This window comes from Chrysemys picta, chromosome 2 (genome assembly GCF_011386835.1).
Source record: "Chrysemys picta bellii isolate R12L10 chromosome 2, ASM1138683v2, whole genome shotgun sequence".
NCBI classification, from domain to species: Eukaryota; Metazoa; Chordata; order Testudines; family Emydidae; genus Chrysemys; species Chrysemys picta.
Window position 1 is genome coordinate 162,664,436 of NC_088792.1, and position 25,158 is coordinate 162,689,593.

The following is a 25,158-nucleotide window of genomic DNA, read 5'->3' on the forward strand; positions in this document are numbered from 1 at the left end:
TAAAAATGACCATGCATGTAATTTCAGTGCTTTACAAAACGGAAGAGGAAAAAAAAGAAAACCAACCTAAAATATAGTCCTGTAATTAAATTACAAATTAGAAAGTTGTAAAAGCTTACTACAAAAATACAGCGGAGTAAGAGGGCTTCTCCTTGATTGGGGTAAAGTGACATCCACTTCTTCCTCTGAGAGGTTGGGTTTGTTGTGTTTTAAATTCCCCATACAAATATCCCTGAAACATAGATGTGTACAAGTCACCACATGACTTGCTTTGCTGCTTTTAGCTTTAAAATGTACATCCAGGCACTCACCATATAAGTATTTACACGTTTACAAAATGTACAAAAACCAAACCAAATATGCCAGAATCAGGAATTTACAGTGTAAAAAACCAGTCCAAAGCCCATGGTTGCTGAGAGAAAGGAAAATACAAAAATACAGGTGTCTTTTTGCAAGGGGGAAATTCAGTCTTGTTTGGAATCCCCAGAGCTTCCCGCTGGAGAAACTGGCATGAGACAGCACCCTATCCTTGCATAGAAACAGACACTGTCCATGTGGCGCACAGTCTCTCTCTGGACAAGGTCAGTGGGTCACAGAGCATCTTTCAGCAAAAGGCAGTTCTCAGTCTGCTTAACAAACACACCCATTTTCTCTCTCACACACCCCGTTTTCAATGGTATCAGAAGACCTTTTCCTCTCCGACGAGATGGAGCAGGATACAAACATGGTCAAGAAACTTTCTCTGCCCAGCCCCCCCACATAGAATCGTTGTAAGTTCTTCAAAAAACCAAGCAGGGATTATTTCAGGATCTCTGTTGAGGCTCCAGGGATAAGAGACACGGCATCTGAAACAATCTTTCCCGGTTCATTTACACCGAAGCCATCAGTCTGTATTTTTCAGAGGGACAGTCATGTCATCTAGGCCCAAGAGTTACTTTTTCCTAAATGAAGTGTTTCACAGAATTTAATAATTGGATCAACCCGAAAGTGTCAATGAACAACACCTAGTCTGGTTTTACACCTCCTTCTGCAGCATTTGCAACTCACTCTCTGCAATCTTGGGCTGGTTCTGGAGAACTAGGAAGTGAAACCCACTGACACCAACCTGCCTAATTTCTCCCTCCAAGCTGAGCAAAATGCGTGAAGGGAACAAGAACACAACTTTTTGCAATCACTTTCTGTTTTGGTTACTGTTGGTAACGTGAGTGCAGCGGGATCAGTGGTTTTTTAAATTTGGGTTGAGACTGTCAAACAGTCTAGAGGATTTAGACACATCTTCCATTGATGCATCTAAATCTCCTGCAACATTGCACTGTTTTCCCCCTGACCTGTTTGCACTTCTAGCCAAGCAGGTTGCCAAGACCAGGGCAAAGCGAGGTCCATGCCAGTCCAGCCAAACCAATGGCTGGGACACAGACACTTCCAGAGACCAAATCCAGACCCCAACTGCTCAGCTCCAGCAATGCTCCCGGGGGCAGCCTCCCCCATGCACCATCACCCTACATTTCACCAGCACTGGCTTTTCCTTACTTTACAACCCAGCATGACCCCCAGAGCACGGACAGCCCTGTCTGCACTGGCAAAGATGGGACCCACCAGTCACCAGCGCCGCTGGCGAGAGCTGTCATGCGGACCGGGCTCAGAGCCGGGTGAGAAACGGGCCCCAGCCCAGCCTGCACTGCAGCTGCCACCGGCAGGAACTCAGCTCCCAGTTCCACCAGCGCAAACCGGACTGGGGAGGTGAAGATTCCTCCCGCACAACCACCAAGCAATCAGGAGTCCAGCCAGGCCTGGAACCCCATTGCCCCGCTGCGCTCCCAGAGATTCCCACTCTCCAGAGAAGACATGCTCACGCTGGAAGTAATTTGAACACGGGACCTCCTGAGGTCACCACAGGCGTGGCTCACGCTCCAGCTGAGAGAGGGGAGGGGCATAAGGCTGTAATACCCTTTCTTACCACAGGGGGCAGGCGTCACTCAGACAGAAATGGCTTATCTTTGGGGCACCACTCACAAGGTTTGCTCTGCTCAGGCCTAGAGGACCATGGCAGGGGCCAGCTTTACCCGCTGCTCTAGGCATGAAGAGAGGGAGAGCTCGAGTGGGACTGCACGGCACAGCCTGCCTTTAACCTTGGTTTCCCCATCAGAGAGCCCCTCCCTTGGGACACGAGCTCCCATGGAGCGTCTAGTTTGGATTCCGATGAGCCGAGCGGCCGGGCAGAACGCGCAGCTCCCTCGACAGCCAGTGGCTGGGGCTGGAAGAGCTGGCTACATGCCCCGCCGGACCCCATGGCCCACTCCCGCCATCGAGCTCCCCAAGGAGCGGTGAGGCTGGAGAACAGAAGGGGGTTTGTGCATTGGACTTGGAATCGGGGCGAAGCCACAAAGTGCAGCGAGTCTGCGGCTCTCGGCCTGGCAGATCTGGCCCAGCTCAGGAGTCTGTTATTGCCAGCCCCGGCTCCTGGGACAACACAGCCTCATGGGCCAGTCTCGAGAGAGGAGCCCCTTTGGCAACTACTGACCTGGGTGGGGGGAAGAGGAAGGAATGGTTTCACATAAAGAGGAATTGAAAGGGGTTTCCCCTGCCACAGCTCATGATGTTGCTAGCACCAGGCAGAGCTGGGAGCTTCCTTCCCTACCCAGCCCTAGGGGGGAGGGACACCAGCCACTGGGACAAGAGAGAGAGTCTTTACTCTGGCCTCAGCAGGGGAGCAAAGAGGTACCCGGGCCTGTGTGAAGACATCGGAGTCACACTGAAGTCTGAGCGAATGCTGTTCGAGTATTCAGCAACTCAGCTTGGGGGTGATCCCTGGAAATCTCGTCACTCCCCTGCTCAGAGCCCGAGTTTCTTCCACTGGGAGCGACTCTCGCTTTAGCACCAAAACCGTTAAGAGCAGACAGATCCCCCGGCACAAGGCCAGTGCAGACCCTAAAGATAAAAACATGGCCCACACCTTGCCCAGCGCCGGGCTCCCTGCACACTGTCGGCTCCTAATGTCACACAAACGCCCGCCATGAGACAAGCAGCACTGGGGCTCAGGTGCTATGAAAACAGATTGCCCGCCCCCCCCTTCCCACTCAGCAACGGCACTCAGGTCCCATCTGAGCCCACAGCACCTCCCAGCTGCCCGCATTCCAGCCCAAAGCCAAGACGACTCCCCTCCTCAGGTCACTCCTAGGCAAGTGGCAACCCAGGGGCCCATGGCCAGTCCTATGGGGGGGTCAGGGGGTCTTAGTCTCATCCTCTGGGCCAGGCTACAAGCCATCGTTGTAGGCTGCTAGACCCTGGGTAGGTGGCAGCTGAGGGAACCAGAAGTGACCTCCTGCTGGGCCGAGGACAGGGGCAGGATTCAGAGGGGGACTGACTGACTCTTTGGGACACTTGCTTAGAGAACGGAAGCTGCGGTGAGGGAAGCCAGAGGTGCTGGGTTTGGGAGAGGGCGAGAAGAGAAGAAGGGGTTTGGTCATTGCTCCCTTCACCAATTCTCTTCAACAAGGGGGTTTGGGTGCAACTGTCTGATGGCCTTCGTGACCCCAAATTAAAAGGACCCCGGGCCCTACCCAACTCAAACAGAACCTCCTTGCTCCCCCGGCCTGGGCTCCCCCAACCCTGCTGGTGCCCCTCAATCCCAACCCACAACCCCCCGCTATCCCAGGCCTGGGACCCCCCCCAGCTCAGAGCTTCACTGGTGCCCCTCAATCCTGACCCACAGCCCCCCGCTATCCCAGCCCTGGGACCCCCCAGCCCAGAGCTCCACTGGTGCCCCTCAATCCCAACCCGCAGCCCCGCCAGAGGGAAGCAGCAAGGTGGAGAGTTCAGTCACACGAGCACCACCTTCGGTTCAGACATTTTTGCCCTTCTTTAGCAAACCGTAACTCTGGCTTCCCCTGCGCTGGCAGGACACAGCTGGCTGAGCCCCTCTATCGGTGCTGCCGGGGGCGGTGCTAGAACAGGAAAGACCCTGCCTGGACTGAAAGGGGCCAAGCAGCTACAAGACACACTGCACACCTGCCCCCTGGTCTCTGCAGCCAGCTGGCTATGGCCAGCCCCTGTTCAGCCTGAGCAGCTAGGGGCTCCCACCCGGGCTGTGACAGGGGGGTGACACCAGCAGGGAGCACCCCCTCCCTGACAGACGCAGAGTGGGCACAACGCCGACAGTGCCTCCCAGGGCAGGGTTTGCAACAGGAACCGTGGGGGCGGGGGCAGAGTGGGAGCAGCTGGGAGAGGCCACCCCAGTAAGCACGGCAAGGAAGCTATTGGCAACAACGAAAGCCGACTCCACCCTCTCGCACGCACACACAGAGCGATCCAGGCTCCCTTGCGCAGTCTGTGTCTGGCATGTGGCCGTGCCAGGGTCCTGCCAGCGCGATGCGCCTTCGGGAGCAGGGCTGAGCCGGCTCTGGTGGCGGTACCCAGAGGCAAGCGGATGGGATGAGGTGTAGCGAGAGTATCTGGCTTGCAGTCCTGCGGGGGGGAGAGAGGGGGGCTGCATCTTCCCACCCAGCCTCCATGAGTGACTCAGCCCAGCAGGGCAGGGTGATGGAACAGCCCTCACCCCAGCTCTGGCTCCAACAGCCTCAGCTTCACATCCACGGTAACCCTGAGAAGGCAAGGACGGCAGCTCCACGGGCGGGCTCCGGGTCGGGGCTCTGGGCCTGCCCGTGCTGGCTCTAACGGAGCAGTGTATCCATGGTAGAAGGGGGGTCAGGAAGGCGCCTGTGCTATGGCCCGGCCTTGGCAGGCGGAGTTGGCCGTGGGAGGATGTGAGTTCACGCCCGCTGTGAGGTTGGAGTGTGTGTTGGTGCTGATGGTGTAGTCAGCCGGCTGTGGGGGAGACAGAGGGGGACAGCGGGTCAGACAGGGGCTCAGCCACTCCCGCCTGCAAGCCGTGGGCTCCCCCATGATAGGCCTGGCCAGGAAGGCAAGGGACAGGGGAAGGGATACTGGAAAGACGCCAGGACGTCTGCAAGGGCAGCAGCTCAGCAGCACACAGTAGGGCAGAGACACCTACCCAGGGAGCGAGGTCTCAGAGCTGGCCACGCGCCCGAGCCCTTCATACCAATGGCACAGAAACCAGGCAGGGCCGGCGTGGGCCAAAGGCGTCCACACAGCTGACGGGGGGTGTTACGGGCCAGTCTCAGCCATGAGAGGCCTTCTGCCAGAGCCTGGCCAGCTGACTCCAACTGGTCTGAGGGGGCATTCGCTTCCCCTGGGCCGAAGCAGGTCAGAGCGAACCAGCCTTGGCTGGAAGGGCTGGCTGAAGGCAGGCGTGGAACTGGGCCGTCTCCAGCGCCTGCTGCAGTGCATGGGGGAACCCAAGCCGGGCCAGGGTCCCAGACCGGGGCAAACGCCTCAGGGAGTGCAGGCAGGACAGACAACAGGCCTTACGTGCCGCCGGAAGAGCCGTTGAAGCAGGCTGCGCTTGGGGGGCTCGGGGAGCTGCTTCCAGTCCAGATCCGGGGAGCGCATCCCATTTGGTCCAAACACATTCAGGTCTTTAAAGCACTCGGTCTCGATCATCTGGGAAGAGGCACACAGGGGACAGCTCAGCGGGAGGCACCCGGGGCCACAGGGAGCCCAGAGATGGGACCGTCCCCCAGGCAATCAGAGACAGGCTCCCTGGGGAGGGCACTCTCCCTGTGCCTCTGGGAGCAGGGGGCTGGCCAAGCCGGATGCACTGGGGTGCCAGCACACTGGCGCTACCATCCCTGGGAGCCAGCAAGAGGAGGGACAGCCCCAAGCCCTGGAGCTAGGGCAGGATCAGTCTCTTCTTTGTATTCCTCAGTTTAAGCCATGGGGCTCCTGCCCATCCTCCCGGGGCAGCTCCCTCCTGCTGGGTCACCCTGAGCTCCATTCCCACGCACCCTCCTCAGGGCTTGCAGCTGCAGGGCAGAGGCCTGGATCCCAGCTAACTCTGGCTTTGCCCCAGCCTGGTTTCTGGTGGGATGGGGCAGAGGTCCTCCCAGACCCTGGCATGGGGCCCAGCTGCCCAAGAGGGAAGCCCACCACCCGTCCTGCACACCCTGGCATACCCCACAGCCCTGGCACGGAGGCAGAGGGCGCAGCCATCAGGGCACCAATCTTCCTCTGGGGAAAGCAGACAGGCCAGAGCCCCCCAACCAGCGACATGGACTCAGCCTCCCTCCTTGCCAGCTGCTGTGCCAGAGAGCGGCATGGGGGGCACTGTCTGCGGGGACACACAGTGGGGTGGCGGAGGAGTTCGGCCTTTATGGCTGCAGAGTCCCGCCCCCCCTTTACCTCATTCTGCCAGGGGATAGAGACGCTGCCCGTGGCAAATTTGGCGTAGAAATCACTGTCCGTTTGGTCCAGGTTGACACCCTTGACGGTGGAGAACTGCTCGATGTCCAGCACGTCCTTGCAGTACACGGCCCGAGGCTGCAGGGCCCATGGAGAGGCTCAGCATGGGGTAGGGGATGGACCGCCCCCAGCATGCTCCAGGGCCCACTCCCCTGCTGCTAGTGGCCCCTGGGCTGGGAAGGTAGCCCCCTCAGACTCAATGTGCACCCACTGGAGGATCAGCCCATCACCACTGACCCAGCACTGACTCGTGGCCCTTCCGCCCCGACCCTGCCCCTCTTGGGCTCTTACATCTGGCACAAACGACGGCTTTATGACCCCGGCTTCCAGACGCTTGAAGTTGATGGTCCTGAAGAACGGATGATGCTTCACCTGGGCGGCCCCGTCCTCCCCGCAGCCCAGTCGCTGCTTCGGGTCCTTGGTCAGGAGCTGGGGAGACAGGGACCAAGGCCCAGTGGTCACACGGGGGGGGGGGGGGGGGAGGGGAGGTGATGCAGGCTGAACGCAGTGCAGCGGGCTAGATAGAGCGGGCATGCCCTGCCCCCACAGCCGGGTGCACAGGAGAGCACTGGGGGTGGGGAGGAGCTTAGTACGGACAGTGGCACCCCCAGACCCCAATGAGCCCAGAGCCCCAGCGTGCCGGGCGCTGTCCCCAGTGAGATGGTCCCTGCCTGGTGAGCTCACGCTGCACGGACAAGAGACTCATCGCCCTCCATTCACAGAGGGGCTGGGGCTGTGTCCACACGTCGAACGCAGCAGCGACGTCCTCCCACAGCTGTAGCCAACCCACCTCCTGGTCGAGGGAAGAATTTGACCCAACGCTGTTTATCCCAGGGGGTGGGTCAGCAGAATCGTGGGATTTCCTCTCAGCGCTTCCCCTCTTCCCCAGAGCTAGAAGCTGGGTAGTGTCTGCAGCTGAGAGCAGCAGCAGGCTCTAGACTGTGGGCCTGTGGGGTCAGGGAGGAGTCACATACACAGAAACCCTGAGCGGAGCAGGCCTGGGCACCCCTGCTGCAGGCGCCGGCCCCCACTGCGGACAGACAGGCCTTATAGGATGGGCGCAGGGCCCGGCGGCTCCAGCTGCCAACTCACCATCTTGCAGATGGCCTTGGTGTCCTCGGTGAACTTGTCGGAATACAGCTCCTGCTCCTCCTGCACCCGCTTCTCCACCTCCTCCCGCTTCACCCTCTCCTTGCGGGCGCGGAACGGCGACTGCCCCTCGATCATCTCATAGATTAGGCAGCCCAGCCCCCACCAGTCTGGGCTGAAGGTGTAGCGCTCGTTGTTAATCACCTCCGGAGCTGGCGGGGCGAGAGCAGGGGGCAGCCCTCAAACAAACCCCATTCGGAATCACCCACCAGCTCCCAGCCAGGCCCCGAGACCAGGCTGCCCACAGGTGGGAGAAAGGCCCCGCCGCAGAGCACAGCCGTCCTGCCTAGCGGCTTCCCCCTTGACACCAGCACCTGGCCCAGTGCTCTGGGTTCCAGCTGCCCCCCTGCCCCCGGCAATGGCAGCCCCGACACCTACCCATGTAGCCAACGGTCCCGACGCGGCCACGGATCATCTCGCCCTCCGGAATCTTAATGGCCAGCCCCAGGTCCGAGATCCGAATGTGTCCTGCCGCGGGAGGGAAATCAGAAGGCTCAGTGGTGGGACTGCCCACTACCCCCACTCCATCTGGGGTTCCCAGCTCCATGGGCCTGCCGCCTCCCTTCAGCAGGCAGCCCTTCGGGGACTGAGGCATCAGCTGCTTGGGCTAGTCTAAGGAGATGGGTTTAGGGAAAATCATCCCAGAGGGGAACAGAGGGAGCCACTGACCTCAGATGCAAGGCAATGCATGCGACGTCTCTCCCAAAGGAGGCAGATCGTCCCCTCCCATCCCAGAGCATGGCACCACCTCTACCCTCAGCAACAATGAAATGCAGCCACCTCTGGGGTGAGAGCAGCAACCCAGGGCTGGGTGGGGAATTCCAGCTCAGCACCCCCTTGTGCGGCGCAGACACTATTCTCAGAGGGGCATCTCGGGTCTGATACCCAGAGCCTGAAGCCGTCCCCCCCACAGCAGGAGTCTCCCCCTTCACCCTGACATGAACGTGGATTCCCGGGCTGCTCCGTCTTGGGCGCCCCCCTCCAGCTGGCGCTCTGCTGAGCCCAGCTCGTGGGGTGAACCGTACCAGCCGGGGCAGGAGGGAGCCCGTCCCCTGCCCTGGGAGGTGGCTCAGGGCTGGGGCCAGCCTGGGTGGAAGTGAAGAGAGTCAGAGCCACGCAGCAGCCAGGAGGGGCCAGCTGGGCTCCCGCTCCCAGCAGCCTGGGAAGGGGCCATGTAGACACCGGCAGCTCCCCCTGGGCATTCCCCACTCACCGTCATCATCCAGGAGGATGTTCTCCGGCTTCAGATCCCTGGGGAGGAGAGACAGGCCCGGCTCAGAACGAGACAACCGGGACAGCCCAGGCTTGGCTACGTCCGCACGTGCTCCCTGGTTCTGCCTTGCAGCGCATGCCCGCTGGGGCTCACTAGCTCAGCTGAGTGCGCTGGGGGACCCAGTGAGCCACTCGGACACTGCTGGTCAGCGTGGTGTGGGAGCTGGGTCTCACGGCCCAGGCCGTGAGGATGGGCTAGATCCTAGTCAGTGAAGAGGGAGGACATGGCCCAGCATCTTGTACCAGGAGCACAGCCCCGAGGCCTGGGGAAAGCCATGGCCCGGCAGCGTGCAGAGCCTGAAAGGACAGGCGCAGAGCAGCGCAGGGAAGGGGAGGCCCGGGGCCGGCACACAGAACTCCCCGAGTGCCTGCCCAAACAGGAGGTGCCCTGTAGGGAGCGATCCTGCCCAGCCCCTAGCATGTGGAGAGAGGGACGGACTCACTCGGGGACCATCTCCTCCCTGGGTGAGCAAGTGCTCAGTAGCGGGACAGGGCATGCTCCCGACCCCACAGCCCGGGCACCGCCTGGAGGCGGACACCGGCACTGCACAGCTCTTGTGGGGATCCATGGATGGCCCGAGTCAGGCCCGCTCACCTGTAGACAATGCCCTCCTGGTGCAGGTGCTGCAACCCGCAGCAGAGCTCGGCGGCGTAGAAGATGACGCGTTCGTCCTCGAAGCCGGGGTTGCCCATGTTGTAGATGTGGAACTTGAGGTCGCCCCCATTCATGATGGTCAGCACCAGGCAGAGCGCGTCCTTTGTCTCGTAGGCGTAGGCCAGGCTGACCTGCGAGAGCACCCCGCCCCCACCAGGCAGCATCAGAGCCGGCACCCTTGACACAGCCAGGACTCAAACAGCTGTCGCCATGGCTGCATCAGGTTGTACGGACCGGAGGGCGCAGGGGAGCATGCCAGCTGGGTCCCCATGGCACCCTGTTCTGCGTGCTTCACTTCAAACCCAGCCACCCCTTTACAAACACCACCAGTCCCAACCCACGTGATGAATAGTGGGATGTATCCATCCCACTAACACCCAGCGGGGTCCCCCCCAATGGCCAGCTCCAGGGAGAAGGGCTCTCAAACTGTCCCGGAGCCAGAGGAGGGAGCAAGCAGCAGCACCAGGCAGGGCTGGGAGAGTGACACTCACCACAAACCTGCTGTTGACTTTCTCCAGGATCTGCTTCTCGTTCAGGGCCATGGCCTCCCCTTTCCGCTTCTTGATCCGCTTCTTCTCCAGCTTCTTGCAGGCGTACATCTTGCCTGTTGCTCGTACCTGGCAGGCACAGACCTGGAGGCATGCACACAGCACGGCGTGAGGAGGCCAGGAAAGGCAGCGCCTGGTGCTTGGGAGAAGGGACTGGACTAGCTGGAGGAGAGCCCTGGGCCAAGGGCCTGGGATTATCCTTCCAGGCATGACCAAAGCCACATCTCTGTCCAGAGCCATCAGGAGAACGGAGTCTTGGACAATGACCTGGCTTCCTGATCCAGTCTGGGCGAGAGGCAAGGGGGCTTCCCCCAGGGGATTGTGGGGTTTCCTGGCCGGCAGCAAACTGATTTATCTGCTCCAATTGTCTTTACAAAGCTCCTCTGTGTCTGGCCTCTCAACTCAGCCAGCCCCAAGCAGCCCCCCTGCCACACAAAGCCAGCCCAGGAGCCAGCCAGCAGGGCCCATCTGCACGTCCCCATCGGCTAGCCCCAGACTCCTCCATGGAGGGTGGGGACAGACAATGCCCTTGTGCCCATCCCTCACCACGGGGCTGTGCTCACATACTGGCCTCTCAGAGCCTGAATGACCTCATTTCTGGGCGAGGCCCCCCTCAGCCTGGCAGACAGGCCCCTGCCCAGTGCTCCTGGGGCTAGCAGTGCTTGGAGACCAGGGCCTCACCCGCCAGCAGCATTGCCCAGGCTGGTGCTGCCATCAAAGGGGATTATTTTACACAGAGGCTAGAGAGCCTGTGCCACACACCAGGGAAACCAGCCCTTGCCCAGCCCCCCTCTCCGGCAGCACAGCCCTACCTCTCCAAAGCCCCCCTTGCCCAGGATCCGGTATTGCCGGAAGGTGTCCTTGGTCACCGACTGCCTGAAACGATAAAGCCACGAGGCGTGTTTAAGGCCCATGAGACCCCAGTTCAGCTCAGTCGAATGCAGCCCGGAGACAGGCTCGGCCGGGCAGCCCTCACTCACCTTTCCAAGTACTTCCACTGCAGGAACCGGTCGAAATACATGCTGTCCCGATAGTCGGCGAAGGGTGCGCCGCTCAGGTACTCGTGCATAGGGCTGGGGGAGAGAAAGGGACGTTAGCTCTGCTCTCCCGGCTGTCCCACTGGAGGACCCCTCTCCAGCCCCATGAATCATGGCCACACTATATCATGCGTAGCACCGCTAAAGGCCAGGCCCAGTACTCACTGCAGGCAGCTGCTGAAGAGGTCTTTACAGGCACTTTTCTGCAGGTTCTCCATGCACTGGTTCATGAGGGCCTGGCTGATTTCCGGCATGTAGTCTGAAGACTGAGGCGAAAGGAGAGCACGGCAGGTCTGAATCCTGGCTGATGTCCCCAAGCCCAGCCAGCTCCCCACCTGGGTGTTTTCCACTTACCCGATTGATTCTTGGGTAGGAATCATGGGAGATCCCAAGCTCCCTTGCCCAGCCCTAGGCAGTCCAGGGCCTTACTAGGCTCCTAGCACCTTGTCTAGCCCAGCAAGAGCAGTGTGAGAGAAAGTGAAGCTGAAACCCTGATCTCCGGCAGGGACGCAGACCTGCATCTTCTCCATGCTGCCAGCAAGGGGCACCCTCCCCTCACAGACACACTTGCCTCTGGCCAGCCTCTGCCTGTCTCCTTCCCTTGTGCTCACGCTCGGAGGGCACGTGGGGGACCGGGCACAGACTCACCTCGCTTTTAAAGAACCTTCGGATGATCTCGTCGCCCATCTCCTTGCGCCGCTCATCCGGGGAGAGCTCGTAATCGATCTGGGCGGAGCAGAAAGGGGCGTCAGACTGAGCTGGGCTGGATGCTCCATTGGTCATTGCTCTGCAAGGCCTGGTGCATTTCAGCACCACTCCAGCCTTGGCAAGGAGAGGCGCATCCCTCTGCCAGCCCAGGAGGCCCCTCGGCACACCTGGGTTCGCCAGACCCAGACAGGCACAGCCCAGAGCGGTGAAACCGGCCCCAAGTCCCCACATGCTCTCCCCCAGCAATGGGCAAAGCAGGGCTCTGAGCATGGCAGGGCTCTGCCTTTTCACCACAACACCAACTCCCAAGGGTGAAGGAGCCGCCAAGGCAGACACTGTGTTGGTTCCACACCTCTGCCTCCCATTGCCGGAGAGCCTCCCAACAGAGGAAACGCTTCCCCTCCAGCCCTTACATCAGGACCTGGCCTTGGAGACCAGATTGGATGGCCTGGGACTCTTCTCCCAACCCCAGCGCAGACATGCCAGCTCCACCCTGTAGGCCACATGCTGCCCTTGATCCCAGGGGAGCAGGCACCAAGCAGGGTCTCGGCGGCTGAAGCGGCCAACAGCATTACAGAACTGGGCTGCAAAGGGATTTCAGCACCAGGCCCGGTGCTGCCCTGCCCTAGCTATCCCAGGGCCAGCAGGCCTGGCCTGACTTTTCTCGCCCTTTGTGCTAGAGCTCTGCCGAGACGCTCTCCCTTCTGCCTGGCCACGACACCCCTTGCTAGCTCAGGCCTGCCTGCCATGGTCTTGGGACAGGTTCTGTGCAGCGCTCACACTCCCCAGGTACAGACCCAGCCCCTGTGCTGGGCACCATGGGGGCTGAGGCTGCAGCTCACGGGATCAGCATCTATTTGCTTCCCCTGGCATCATGGCTGGTTCCCCAGCTGGCTCCCGGGCGACCTGGGCACCCCTACAGGTCCTGACTGCATTTACCTGCATGACGTTACTGTCAGCGAGTGTTGATGCTTGTGGGACTCTGCCCCATGCTCAGAGCGACTGGCACTGGGCTAACCATCCCCTCCCTGTAGTACAGCTCCCTGGACAGGCAGGAAGCCGGCGTGATGGGGGGGGTATATAGCCAAATGTTCCCACCCACCAGCCAAACAAAAGGAACAGCTGTGCGGACAGTGGGAGCCATTTATAACCAAACAACGAGCAACTGCCTGCGAAGGCGGGGGAGCCCCCGGCCGGAACAGCCTGGCTGTGGGGAGAGCTAACATGACACATTGCTCGGGGGGGGGGGGATTCACCCACGCTGTGCTGACCCCTGGGCTCTGCTAAGCACTCGCTGCTAGGCCTCCCGGACACAGCTCCAGGCAGAGCAACACAGGAGAGCTGGCTTTGCTCGTCTTCCCCCCTGGGCCAGAACAGCTGCAAAGCAAGCGGGCACAGACCCTGCCTGGGCTCGAACACCACAGTCACCCCCACCACAGTGCTTGTTAGGCAGCAACGGACCCTGCCCGAGAGACCCCTGCTCTTCCGGTGGCCCACCCTGGTGCTAACACCGACACTAACGCCTGCAGGGCCTGAACTGGCAGAGAGCAGGGGATGGGCTCCCAGACACAGGAGCAGCCAGGCTTTTTGGCCAAACCCTCATTAAAAAGCCAACCACACCAGGAAAAACCTACCCTGGGCCAAGCGCCCGGACAACCTCCCCGGCGTCTCCTTCCCGCTTTGCTCCTGTTGGCACGGGGCCCCTGCAAGCCCCTCCCGGCATTCCTCCCCGTTTTCCACCTCCCTGCCCAAGCCTCCCCATTGGGTGTCGGCGGTTTGTCTTCCTCCAAGAGCCACGCTCTTCTGCTATTAAAATCTGACCTGCCTCTCCCTCGGCCAATGTTTTGGGAACTCGGCCGGGCGCTAGGAGACAGAGGACACAGGAACGACCCCCAGCGGCAGGGATGAGCAGCAGGCGAAGGGTTCGTTCAGAACTCACCTCTCGCATAGGGCAGCAGAGTCAGGTATGAAGCTGGCTAAGCACCCAGTCCCCTAATAAAAGGGGGCTGGGAGGTGAGCCAATCAGGGGAATAAACGGAGCAGGTGCTCAAAACCATCCCAGGCTTCGGCCGCCTTGAACAGGAAGGACGGAAATAGGCTCTGGAGGGCCGACATAGCGGGGATGGCTAACGGGTCGCCCTCATTCTCAAGGCTCAAGTGACATCTGTGTTTTCCTTAATAAAAAGGCCACTGGATGACAGCCATGAGAAACAAACAGGCTGGAATGTCCCATGAGAAGCTGCATAAGCCTCTCCGAGCCAGCCCTGAACCAGAGTGCTGGCTGGGAGCTCTCCTTCCAGGGCAGCTCCGGCAGGACCACTGAGGTCCCGAGAAGCTAGGGAATGGGAGGGGGCCGTAAAGCGACCAGGGACCAAGCTGTTACCAGTCCACTTTGCCGAGACAGGATACAGTGAGAGCAGGTGGCAGGGACAGCCCCCACTGTCCCCATGACCCAGGGTGTTGTCCATAGCCCCACTTTACAGATGGGGAACTGAGGCACTGATCGGTTAAGTGACAGGACCCAAGATCACACAGTGATTGAGTGGCAGAGTTTGAAATAAAACCCAGTGGCTGCACACCCGTCCTAGCCACTGGGCTACATTTCCTCCCAGAGCAGGAAATAGAACCCAGGAGTCCGGACTCCCCGCCCCCTGCTCTAACCTACTAGACCCCAATTCTGCTCCTATAGCTGGGGACAGCATCCAGCCCCCCTTCTCTCCGTTCCAACTCACTAGACCCCACTCCCCTCCCAGAGATAGAGACAGAACCCAGGAGTCCTGACTCCCAGCCCCCACTGCTTTAATCCACTAGAGCCCACCTCACTGGGGAGGACGACCTGCCAGGTCAGCGATTCATCCATGGACACAAGGCAAGTTCAGCAACTCTCAGAGCCATATGTGGCCCCAGGCCATTTCCCTCCCCACCTTTGACATTTCCCGCCAGCAGCCAGCCTTGTAAAGAGAGCAGCACGTAACACACCCCAGCACCACCAACAAGCCAGCACAGCCTGCAAGGGCCCCCGGGCACGCAGCCTCTGAGAGCCAACATGCCAAGAAAAACACACTCCGTGAAGAGACACCAGCCCATTGGCACCCAGCAAGGATGTGCGCAGAGACAGCTAGCAATCACAGAGCAAGTCCCCAGGGACTGCGCTGCAGGGTGGATCCCACGTGCCCTCAGTAATGTCACAACAAGACAAGAGCAGGGCCGTGCAAAGGGGCTGTGGGGATCGCTCACAATTGGAGCTAGATGGCAGCACGCTGCAGGGGTCCCGGATGAGACCAAAGCACCGCAGTTTCTTTCCTTCAGAATAAAGAGAAGCCTGCCCCTGGGATCGGGGTCCCACAGCACAGCCTCATACACACTGCAGCGTTATACATTGCACGTCTTTCCCCCTTTGCAATATGCCAAACTAGATCAGTGGAGCATCCTGTGGTGTCCAATCCCTGATGCCTTCCAAGGCAGGTGAAACCTCACTCCTCCACCTGTGCAAGCAGCGAGCTGGGAGTGAAAATGCTTTCCTGATCCCCACAGCCCCCTGACAGGCAAGCTGGGCTCCTTCCATCCCACTCAACACCACCAGCAACAGAGGCTCTGCAGGCCAGGCTAGGTCAGGCCCTCAGCAACTGCTGTGGAACCAGTTTGCAAACTGGGGGTGCCCGGTCTTTGACAATGAGGTTGCAGAGGCCTATTGGGGGCAGAATCAGGGCTGCAGAGCCTGTATTCCAGCCGGACCGTCAGCGCCAAGAGGGGAGTGTGTGGAGGGACAGCTGGAAGAGCCGTTTCACAGCTAGACCGAACCCATTTCATCAGGGCTCCCAAGCACATTTTAGAGACTAGCCTCACATTAAACTTTCCTCAGCAAGTAACCCGACTGCACTAGCTCGAATGCTGCTACAGGAAAGTCCAGCCTCTGCCTTGGGGCCAGGAAGAGGGGCTCAGGAATCCAGCTCAGGCCTGGATGACACACACAGCTGCTCAGGTTTACCTCACAGAACAATTTCAAGCAAAGCAAGTGAAACCGATGCCAAACCGTGTGTGGACAAAAATGTCAATTTAATCCTGTTTCTAACAAGTTAGCCTGAAGTGGTAAATTTCCAGGCACAAGCTAAACTGAAATACCCAGTTTTAAGCTCGCATCAGTGTGCGCACACTGGGGCTCACCCAGGTTTGACTAAACTGGTTTTTAAACAGACCTGAGTTTACCCGAGTGCGCCGTGTGTTTTGACAGAGCCCCCACAACTGTAAATCCACCAGTAGAGCAAGCAAATGACACACACTGGGCATTAAAACCCCCTCAGCACTGCTCCACATCCCCACCTCCTCCGTGCTGGCTTGGGATTTGAGGTTGCAATTTTTCCGCCCACCCATCTCCTCTACCCACTAGGCGCAACGCAGTGGCAGAGTTACGCTCTTCTAACCTGACAGAGATCTTGTAAGCCAGGCGGGACTTTACGCCACCCCCGAGTGTCCTGGGGTCACTTGAAACCCACCAGCAAAGACTCAAAAAAAGAATTTTTTTTCTTGAATCACTGGAAAGAAAAAACTATAAGGCAGGTAGGTGTGAGCGGGAGACAGCCTAACCAGTGTCTTTAACGCACTGCCTTTCTCACCTGGCTTCTCTGGAGCCATCTCTGCTGGCCCTTCTTACAGCTTGCCTCCGCCATGAGGCCTACACCACACTCGACTATGGCTAGGCAACTGCTGAGCTGGGTCTGCTGCCCGGGACATGTGTCACCTTGTGCTCCCCATGTGGTCCCTCATCACCTGGTTAGATGGTAGGAGCTGTAGGGCAGGAACTGCCTGTGTGTGCTCTGTGTGTCCCCCTCCCCGGCACAACCCCCCCGCCCATCACAAACACAACTAGAGACTGGACACTGGTTTCTTTACTGGGACCGTCTGCACGGAGACGGCGCTTTGAGCGCGCTCCCTGAGCTCACAACAGAACTCCAAGCATGCAGAGCCACACAGCCCCCTGGTGTGACGCCAGGCTGCATGGCTTGGGAGGTCTGCAACAGCAGCACAGACCAGGAGCCCTCCCAGGAAGAGAAATCCCACTGCTGTGCGGAGGGGTTAGCCCCTGTTCACAGGCTTCTTACAGACAAGCAGGGCATTGGGGAGGCTTTCCAGAGCTGTTAGCAGTTGCCGCGGTCATTAGCTTCTCTGTAATTTCCAACATGCCTGGAAGGCCCTGAGAGCGGTCTGAACAATGATGTGCAGACCGCAAAGGGCTGGGGTGCCCGTAATCCCAGCCAGGAAGCCACACGCCCTTTGCATATTGCTGCCAGGGCCAGGCAGGGACATTTCCAAGTGAAATGAGACCAGCCTACACACAGACACTCAGGCCAGTGGAGAGGGGCTGCCCCCACCCGGCCCTAGACACTGCTCTGGCAGCACCCAGGGTCCAGGAAGTGGCCAGAAGAGAATTTTCCCCAAGTTCAGAAGCATAGGGGGCATCTCTATGATGCTGTGCTCAAAGTCGCCTTCCCCCCGGGCCGGGCCAAACTGAATCTGACCTCATGACTGCACCAAACAGCAGCTGGGAGAGAGCACACAGGACTCAGAACCCACCCGACGCCAGAGAACTGTAGCCCACCCACCAACACCCGCCAGACCAAGGTCAGAGAGCCAGAGACCAGGGGCATCCAGACGCAGCCCTTCCAAGACAGAGCTCTCAAGTTCAGGAGGGGATTCCAGAGCCAGGATTGGAGCCCTAAACCAGCCTGGAGTTATCCCAGGGACTGTCTCTCCCAATCCATAGAGAATGGATGGAGCGGGCCAGAGTCTGTGAGGCTTCTCCAGTTCAGTTTCTACAGCGTGCCCAGACTCAGTGACCCCACATGAGCCTCAAAGGGACTCTGCCTGCTAACTGAGCCAAGCATTCCCCACTCTGCCAGCTCAGACAACAGCATAAAGCAATATATGAGCTGCCTACAGAGCCCTACAAGACAAAAAGATGCCCATTCTATCAGCTGGGTGGGAGATGGATTCCCCAAGCAGAGGGCCCTTCCCCTGTCTATAGCTAACCACATGCATTAGAACCAGGGCAGAGGCTTGTGACTTAGCCAAGAGGCCTAGTTCTCCAGCGTGATAGCAAGAGAACTGTCTGATAATGTGGCCATCACCCTGGAACACAGCGACGCTTAAACATGGTCAGCCTTGTCAGCCGCTGGCGTTGGAATGCAGGGGCTGCTCGTGGTGTGAAAGAGGAGAGACTGCTTCTAAAGCAGCCCAGACTCAAACAATCTGGAGCTTTAGAGACTGAAATCACAGCTGGGTCAAGAACAGGGACAAATTTCACCAAGACTTAAGTAAAAATTTTCTCCTCTCCATTTTTACTGGTGAAATTTGGATGTGAAATTTTATTGAAACATCAGAAGTTACACGCTTCACGTCACAAAATCTAAATCACCTCCTTGAATCGCAACGAATGAGGGGCCAGGACAGACTCTAGGTGTGGAAGGTGACGCACATACGTGTGAGGCTGGTCAGGAGGAAATGCGGTGTTGCTCTGTCAGCCCACAAGAGAGGCAGGAGAGAAGGAGGGGATTAAAGGGAAGGACAGTGGTGGAAGGAGGAGCTGGAACATCCTGCAGAATTTTACTAGCTGGAGACAAAAGGGTTTGTATCTGGAGACATGGAAGAGTCCCAGTAGGTACTTACCTGTACTTACCAGCAACCACCAGATCAACTTTGGTTGGAGGAGTTTTATTTAATTGACTTAGATGGGCAAGATTTTTTTTTTTTTTTTTTTTAAATCTTCCATAAGCTCAAAGAGCCTCACACAAACCCAGGATTGTTTTTCAGGCATGTGTTTCCCATTAAACACCCATATGACTGGATCGGCCTTTCTGCCACTCAGATGCATCAAGACTATGCAAAAAAAGAAAAATGCTTAAGTTTTCGTACACCAGCTTGAATTGCTGGCAGGACTGGCTGCTTCCTTCAACACAGAGCGAGATTTTCCCCTGACCCAAACCAAATGGGACTAAGCAAACTCCTCTCAGTCTGAAGGGCAAAAGCTCCCTCAGTTATATAAACAATTTGGTAATGGGAAACACAGATCATTCTAGGAGGCTTACGTTTTCTATTAAACAGCATCTAAAATTGCCTCCTGGCATCAGAAGAGTCTAACAGCAAATGCACATGGATTTCAGATCAGAACTTCAAGTTAGCTAAGGAAAAAAGCCCAAATCTTCTGGTGTGACCCAGAGTGAAACCAAGCCCTGCTGGACAGACCATGCTTCCAGAACCAGGAAACCTTCAAGGGGAAAAACAAAAAGCCCTTGAGAACGCCAAGATATGATTTCACTAGGAGGCCTGACTGAAGTTACACGTTATCTGGATGGAATTTTTGCACAGTTGCCTTAGAAAGGGCTGTGAAACGCACTGGCCCCATAGCACTGGTGCTAAGGGTGCACTTTAGCTATTTCATTTTCTCCTGCATCTAAGAAGCACCTGTCCATCATCATCACCACCTAACAATCCAACAACAGCGAAAGAACATAGATGGAAGGCAAGTGACCTTTTCTCCCTCATGGAAACATCCTAGTGAATGCCATAGGAAATCACCACCTCTATGGAGGCTGGTATTTACAAAGCCATTTGAACAGCAAGAGAGAAGCTTGGAACCCTCCTACAGAATTCAATAGCAGAGATATTCTCTATGGCCCCATTCAACCATAGGTGTCTAATTAAAGCACAAGAGTCATCCCCAAGTCCCGCACAATTGGGCCCCCACAGTTCTGCTGTAGAATTCAATAGGATGGTTCAAAAGATCCTCATTTGATCTTACATCCTATGAGGCTTTAAGAGCAATTTCCAGTCCCTGTGAAGCTGTGCGGGACGTTTCCATAGGATCGTTCTGATCAGGAGCTATATGCCCGGTGCAAGGTGGGTTTTCTGTCTCACTGCACATGTTCCTGAGAGACTTCCAGCTCCCAGAGAGATCAGTTATTGGCAGAGCCAATGCTACATGGGAATTCCCTCAGCCCGTACCACACACCCCCATCTAGCACACCCCTACATCCACTTTCCCCTTCCCTTCAGAATCCCATTGCTTTCCATTTGCTGCATCCCTTCTCACCCCCGATGGAGCAAACGCAGGGCTCCCTACACTCCATATATTACAATGTCATTCCACCTGCCAAGGCCGGCTCCAGCTTTTTTGCTGCCCCAAGCAGCGAAGAGGGGAAAAAAAAAAAAGCCGATTGAGTTGCCGCCAAAGAGGAAGACAGGGAGTGAAGGAACCACTGCCAAATTGCCGCCAAAGACCCAGACGTGCTGCCCCACTAACGGATGGAGTGCCACCCCTTTCTATTGGCCACCCCAGGCACTTGCTTCCTTCGCTGGTGCCTGGAGCCAATCCTGCCATCTGCAATCGTACAAGACAGACATCCCTCCTGCCACGATCCTCCCAAAACCAGCAGGTTGCCCTGGCTTCAAACTGCACCCGACCCCAGGAGCACCAGAGTCCCCGGGCTGCTGGTGACTAGCGGGGCTCTTACCACAGCATCAAGGAAGTGGATGCAGCGCTGCAGCTCTGGCCGCCTCTCGCAGAACTGACGGAAGAGCAGCCGGCCGATGGGCTGCTTGTCACACAGGCTGCTGTAGTCCCTTTCTGGAAAAGAAAGCCAAGGATGAGATGGAACAGAAGCAAGGCTCACGACCGTCCGCATCCATACCGGGCCATTCCGCAGACACTGCCCTGTGCTGCGCCCCAGAGACCATCTCGTGGGCAGACGAGCCCTCCCAGCCCGTAACCCTCCACAGCTCTGTTCCCAAATGACTGGGTTCTGCAGATCACTGATGAAGGAGGCACACAGCTCTGGAGAGAAGCGCTTCTTTAGAGCACTGCTGCATCAGGCAACAGTACAACCAGGCCATGGGATGAGAGCCACTGCCCTGCTTCTGAAGTATCACTGGCCACTTCCCTGCGCACATTTGGATCGCCGTTCGAGCTGGTGGACACTGGGTAGTGGATCGGTAGATGGGGAGCATTGCAGCTGGCTTGCGGGTCACACAGAGCAGCTGTGATTTCAGCCCAGATCCAGCCGGTAACTCTGCAGGTGAACTCCTGCGCTGAGGCAGAGCCATAGGGACGTCCATGGGGCTCTTCCCAGGCCCGAGGATCCATCCACACAGAGTCACCGGACTTGGCTCACGAACAATATTTGTCTGTTGGCCACTGTGCAGCCTCCTGCTGCGAAGGCTCTGAAAGCAGCCCCCGAAGCAGGAAGCTTCTCCCCCAACCAGCAGGGCTCAGAACACCTGCATGTCGCTGCCTTGGTTAAAGGAACAGACGGGCAAGAGTTAAACGCTGGCTTGCACAAACCGCACCTGTTGCCTTAGCTGAAGTCACTGGAGCTGACACTGCATAGCATGGCTGGGATTTCTAGCTCCTCAAGACAGTGTGTGCCCCCCTCAGGCAGCCCCCTCCACAGCTCCCTTTGCTCCAAACACCTCGGTGGCCCATGATCATGGCCTCTGACCTCCCAGAGGCTTGGGAGCATCTGGACGCTAGGCCAGGCCTTGCTGCAACTCTCTCCAGAGAATGCATGAGACTCCCCAGGGCAGAGGGTTCTCATGCATCTCTCCTGCATAGCGTGACAGGGGCCCAGCTCCATGCTGGGTCCAGCTGCACACAACAAATTCCAGGCCAAAGCCCCCAGCAGCTGCAAGTTGTGAGTTCTAGCAAGACTAAAACATTGCAAATGTCTTTCCTGACGCTACTCTCCTTCCTCTGAGCTGGAAACCGCCCCCCTGGCCTCTCTCTAACCACATTCCCAGGCCATATAAACACACCCGCTCCTTGGTGTTGCATCCCGAGTCCCAGTGGAAGGAACAGCTAAGCATGCATTAGGGGAAGAGTCACTGACATCTCCGAGGGAGCATGGGAGAAGGACACACTTATCTTGGATTCTGAGAGCGCCTGCCCCAGCACCCTCCCACCCAGAGCCTGCTCAGTGCGGGCTTCCCCAAGAACCTTAGTTCCACCAAACTCCACTGGGTGCTCAGGGGACAATGGCTCCTACACTCACCCTCACAGAGGCAGCAGCAGATGCACCCGGGCTTTCAGCAGCGCTGCAAGACGTGAAATGCCTTCCAGAGGCTGGAGGGGGCCGGGGCTAGTTTTCTCCTCTTGGGCTCAGTCCAGCTTCTGGGGGAGCCAGGAAAGCACCAAGCGGGGACTGCTGATGTCATTCCCCCCCATCAAATCCCCATTAATGGAGGGTCTGGCCTGAGCAAGGGACAGTGCTCTCGCCCACCCCACCCGCCGATGTGGACACTCACCAGCTACCTCCTCCAGTGACTCTGCGTTGGGGAAAGGTCTCAGAGAAGCTGGGGCCAGGCTTCCTAAGCCCTGCCCAGTCACCATTCAGCCCTGAGCTAGGGGGCAGAAAGGGCACTGGTGCTGTGCGCAGATCATCCCAGCCAGGGATGAGGACCAGGTCTGCCCTGACTGTATTACATCCCATCGGCTGCCTTGAATACTGCTGACCATGAGGTTTCGCTGGGGACCCAGAGGTTGCTAATGGAGTGAGAGAAACGCCCCACCCCCCCGTTCTAACCATTAGACCCCGCTTCTCTTCCAGCGCTGGGGACAGAACCCAGGCATCCCAGCACTCAGTTCCCAGGGCACTAACCACAAGGCTGGGCTTGCAATTGGAGGGCGGGCCAGGAAGGAAAGATTCACTGGCACAGCAAGGCTGCGCATTCCCTGGAGCAAATGGCTCCAGAATGGAGCTGACTCAGAGCCGGCAGCCGGGACAGGCCCCTCCCAGAGACAAAGAGACACAGCCCTTCCATCAAGGGCTTATCGCCCTGCTACCCCCTTGGACTACCAGCAGGTTTGAACCCCGGGGCTGTGCGGGGTGGGGCGATGCCAGAGACACAGGGCCGTGCGATGGCGGTTGGGCATACGGGGGGAGGGGAGGGCAGGAGGGGAGGCGATGCCGGCACACAGGGCCATGTGACGGGCCAGCAGGGTAGTGTGCAGGGGGAACCGATGCCAGACACACAGGGCCGTGCGACAGTAGGGGAGTGTGCGGGGTGGGATGAGGCGAGGTGATGTCGGGAACACGGGGCCATGCAATGGCGGTGGGGCGGGGCGATGCCAGAAACACGGGGCTGTGCGACGGCAGGGGAGTGTGCGGGGACGGGGGGAGCTGATGTCGGGGACGCGGGGCCGTGCGATGGCAGGGGAATGTGCGGGGGGGGGGAGGGGCTGATGCCGGGAATGCGGGGCTGTGCAATGGCGGTGGGGTGTGCGGGGGGTGATACCAAGCATGCAGGATTACCTGTAGATTGCACGTTTGCAAAAAACTGAAGGGGAGAAGGATTCCTTCTGCAGCAAACACGGGACAAGCTTCTGCTTCACAGCTCCAACCTGCACGTTCTCCCCTAGCCCCTCCAGCGCTCCACCCTCCCAGCTCCCAGCAGAGCATCGAGAGTCAGGCTCTGGGCAGCTCTTGGCATGCACCGGGCCGACTCTCCCGAGAAAGCTGCAGCCCGGCTGTGGGCATCAAGCCTTTGGGACTCCATCATCCCCAGCCCTGAACACCCCCCCTGCTCATTGTCCCTCCCGAGGCCCTGCATACGGCCCTCGCTCCTACCCTCCCGTGCAGCCCTGCTCCCTCCCACTTAGGGCCCTACCAAATTCACCATCCATTTGGGGCAATTTCATAGTCATAGGAATTTAAAAATCGTTAATTTCATGATTTCAGCTATTTAAATCTGAAATTTCAGGGTGTTGTAATTGTAGGAGTCCTGACCCAAAAAGGTCACAAGGCTATTGCGGGGGGGCGGGGTGTGTGTGTCACAGTACTGCTACCCTTACTTCTGCGCTGCTGCTGGCGCCTGGCCAACAGCCACCGCTCTCCGGCAGCCCTGCTCCGAGGCAGCGCAGAAGTAAAGGTGGCAAACTGCGACCCCCTAAAATAACCTGGTGACCCCCCTGAAACTCCCTTTTGGGTCAGGACCCTCAATGTGAGAAACACTGGTCTCCCCTGTGAAATCTGTAGAAAAGCACACAAAAGACCAGATTTCACTGTCCGTGACATGTTTTTCATGGCCATGAAGCTTCTGTCACCCTGGTCCTGGAGCACGCCCCCCTCCTCCCCAGAACATACCCCTTCTCGCACCAACCATTCCCCCTCCACAGCAAGAGCCACACCACAGCCCCTCCTGAGCCGCCCTGCTCAGGTCTCTCAGGTGCTCCGGGGGTGCCAGCTCCTTGGTGCAGGGGACATGTCTCTCTGGGCAGATACGGTGCCCTAGTATATGGCACTGTACCTTGTACGCCGTTACGCTGATGCCTGCCTGCCTGCGGCCGCCGTGGGTGGCTGGATGAGCACTGTGCAGCTAATGGTTCCCCAAGACCTAGAGTCACACGGGAGACCCGAGGGAAAGGCCTAACCCCTGCTGCAGATGCAGGAAGGGAGTTCTAGGGAGGTGGCACCCTGCTGAGGCTGGCTGTACCCAGGGGGTTGACTCCCTGTGCCCAAGTGCAGTTCCCCCTAAGCCCATGCATGTGGTGCCCCAACCCCTGCCAGGGAAGGGCCAGGTTAGTCATGGACACTGGTCAGGGACATCTGTGCACCAGGGTGCCCTAGTGGAGAGCCGGGTCTGGGACAAGGTGGGGGCGACGCAGAGTCAGGGAGTGCTGCAGCTGTGTCTCCAGACACGAAGCCCCCAGGGCCTGCCCCGCGGGAGGTGCCACTTTCCTTCCACCCGCACTTCTGTCACACACGCCCCCCCCTCACCCGGGCGAGGGCGGGCGTATGGGGGTAGTGCCTGGCTGCTCGCAGGGGCGCAGGTCCCCCCAGCTGTATGCACGGAGCACACCCACTCTCCAGCAATAGTTAACAGCCCTGGCCTTGACCCTCTTCCTGCCTCTCTGCCCCACCCTCCTCAGGCTCCAGATAAGCATCTCTCCTCTGCGCTGGCAGGAAACGATCACAGGCTTTGTTGTCAAGCGCAAGAGCCGTAGCATGGAGCTCCCCATAGGCCCCTGGCATTTCCCATTGCTCTCTGTACCCATTACCGCGCCACACTGGTTCTCTCGGCCTCTCTGCTGAGCGCAGCTCGGTGTGCCAGCCTGCTCTCCCCGCACGCTCCCCTCCTTCCCCGCCGGCTTGTACCTGCTCGTTCGCAGCAGGCACCCAGGCTCTGCAGCAAGCAGGTTTTGCCAGTTCTTGCAACACAACCCCTGCACACCCCTGCACGAGGCTCGTCTCCGGGGAGCAGCCGGGCTGGGGCTCGCCGCTTACCCAGGCCTTTCCGAAGGTCGTCACACTGGCTGATGTGTGGGAATCTGAGGATCTCTTTCCATTTCTTACTCCTCCCTTTCCGCTTCCCTCCACCTCCTGCAAGGGACAGAGAAGGGGGCAAGGGAAGGAGAAATTAATCCGGAGACAACCACCGTTGTCATTAGAGCCTGGACACTGAAGGGAGGGACAGACCCCGAGTG

General features: G+C 58.5%; 1 protein-coding gene across 13 annotated transcripts in view; it reads right to left on the minus strand.

Moving 5' to 3' along the window:
* The window catches only part of LSM1 (LSM1 homolog, mRNA degradation associated), a 78,469-nt gene continuing 53,311 nt past the window's right edge, over positions 1-25,158 (minus strand). For 4 of the 13 annotated variants that reach the window (XM_065584631.1, XM_065584632.1, XM_065584633.1 and 1 more), the window contains 16 exons: positions 24,959-25,054; positions 20,195-20,307; positions 11,628-11,705; positions 11,145-11,245; positions 10,923-11,015; positions 10,755-10,818; positions 9,886-10,026; positions 9,335-9,525; positions 8,681-8,718; positions 7,846-7,935; positions 7,411-7,619; positions 6,610-6,747; positions 6,259-6,396; positions 5,389-5,520; positions 4,556-4,824; positions 1-941 (listed from right to left, as the gene is read on the minus strand). In XM_065584631.1, the coding sequence (XP_065440703.1) occupies positions 4,705-4,824; positions 5,389-5,520; positions 6,259-6,396; positions 6,610-6,747; positions 7,411-7,619; positions 7,846-7,935; positions 8,681-8,718; positions 9,335-9,525; positions 9,886-10,026; positions 10,755-10,818; positions 10,923-11,015; positions 11,145-11,245; positions 11,628-11,705; positions 20,195-20,307; positions 24,959-25,054 (1,742 nt within the window). In that variant the 3' untranslated portion in view covers positions 1-941; positions 4,556-4,704. Of the gene's footprint in view, positions 4,825-5,388; positions 5,521-6,258; positions 6,397-6,609; positions 6,748-7,410; positions 7,620-7,845; positions 7,936-8,680; positions 8,719-9,334; positions 9,526-9,885; positions 10,027-10,754; positions 10,819-10,922; positions 11,246-11,627; positions 11,706-20,194; positions 20,308-21,727; positions 21,844-24,958; positions 25,055-25,158 lie in introns of those variants that run through there. The other 9 variants (XM_065584637.1, XM_065584639.1, XM_065584636.1 and 6 more) reach the window with 8 other exon arrangements.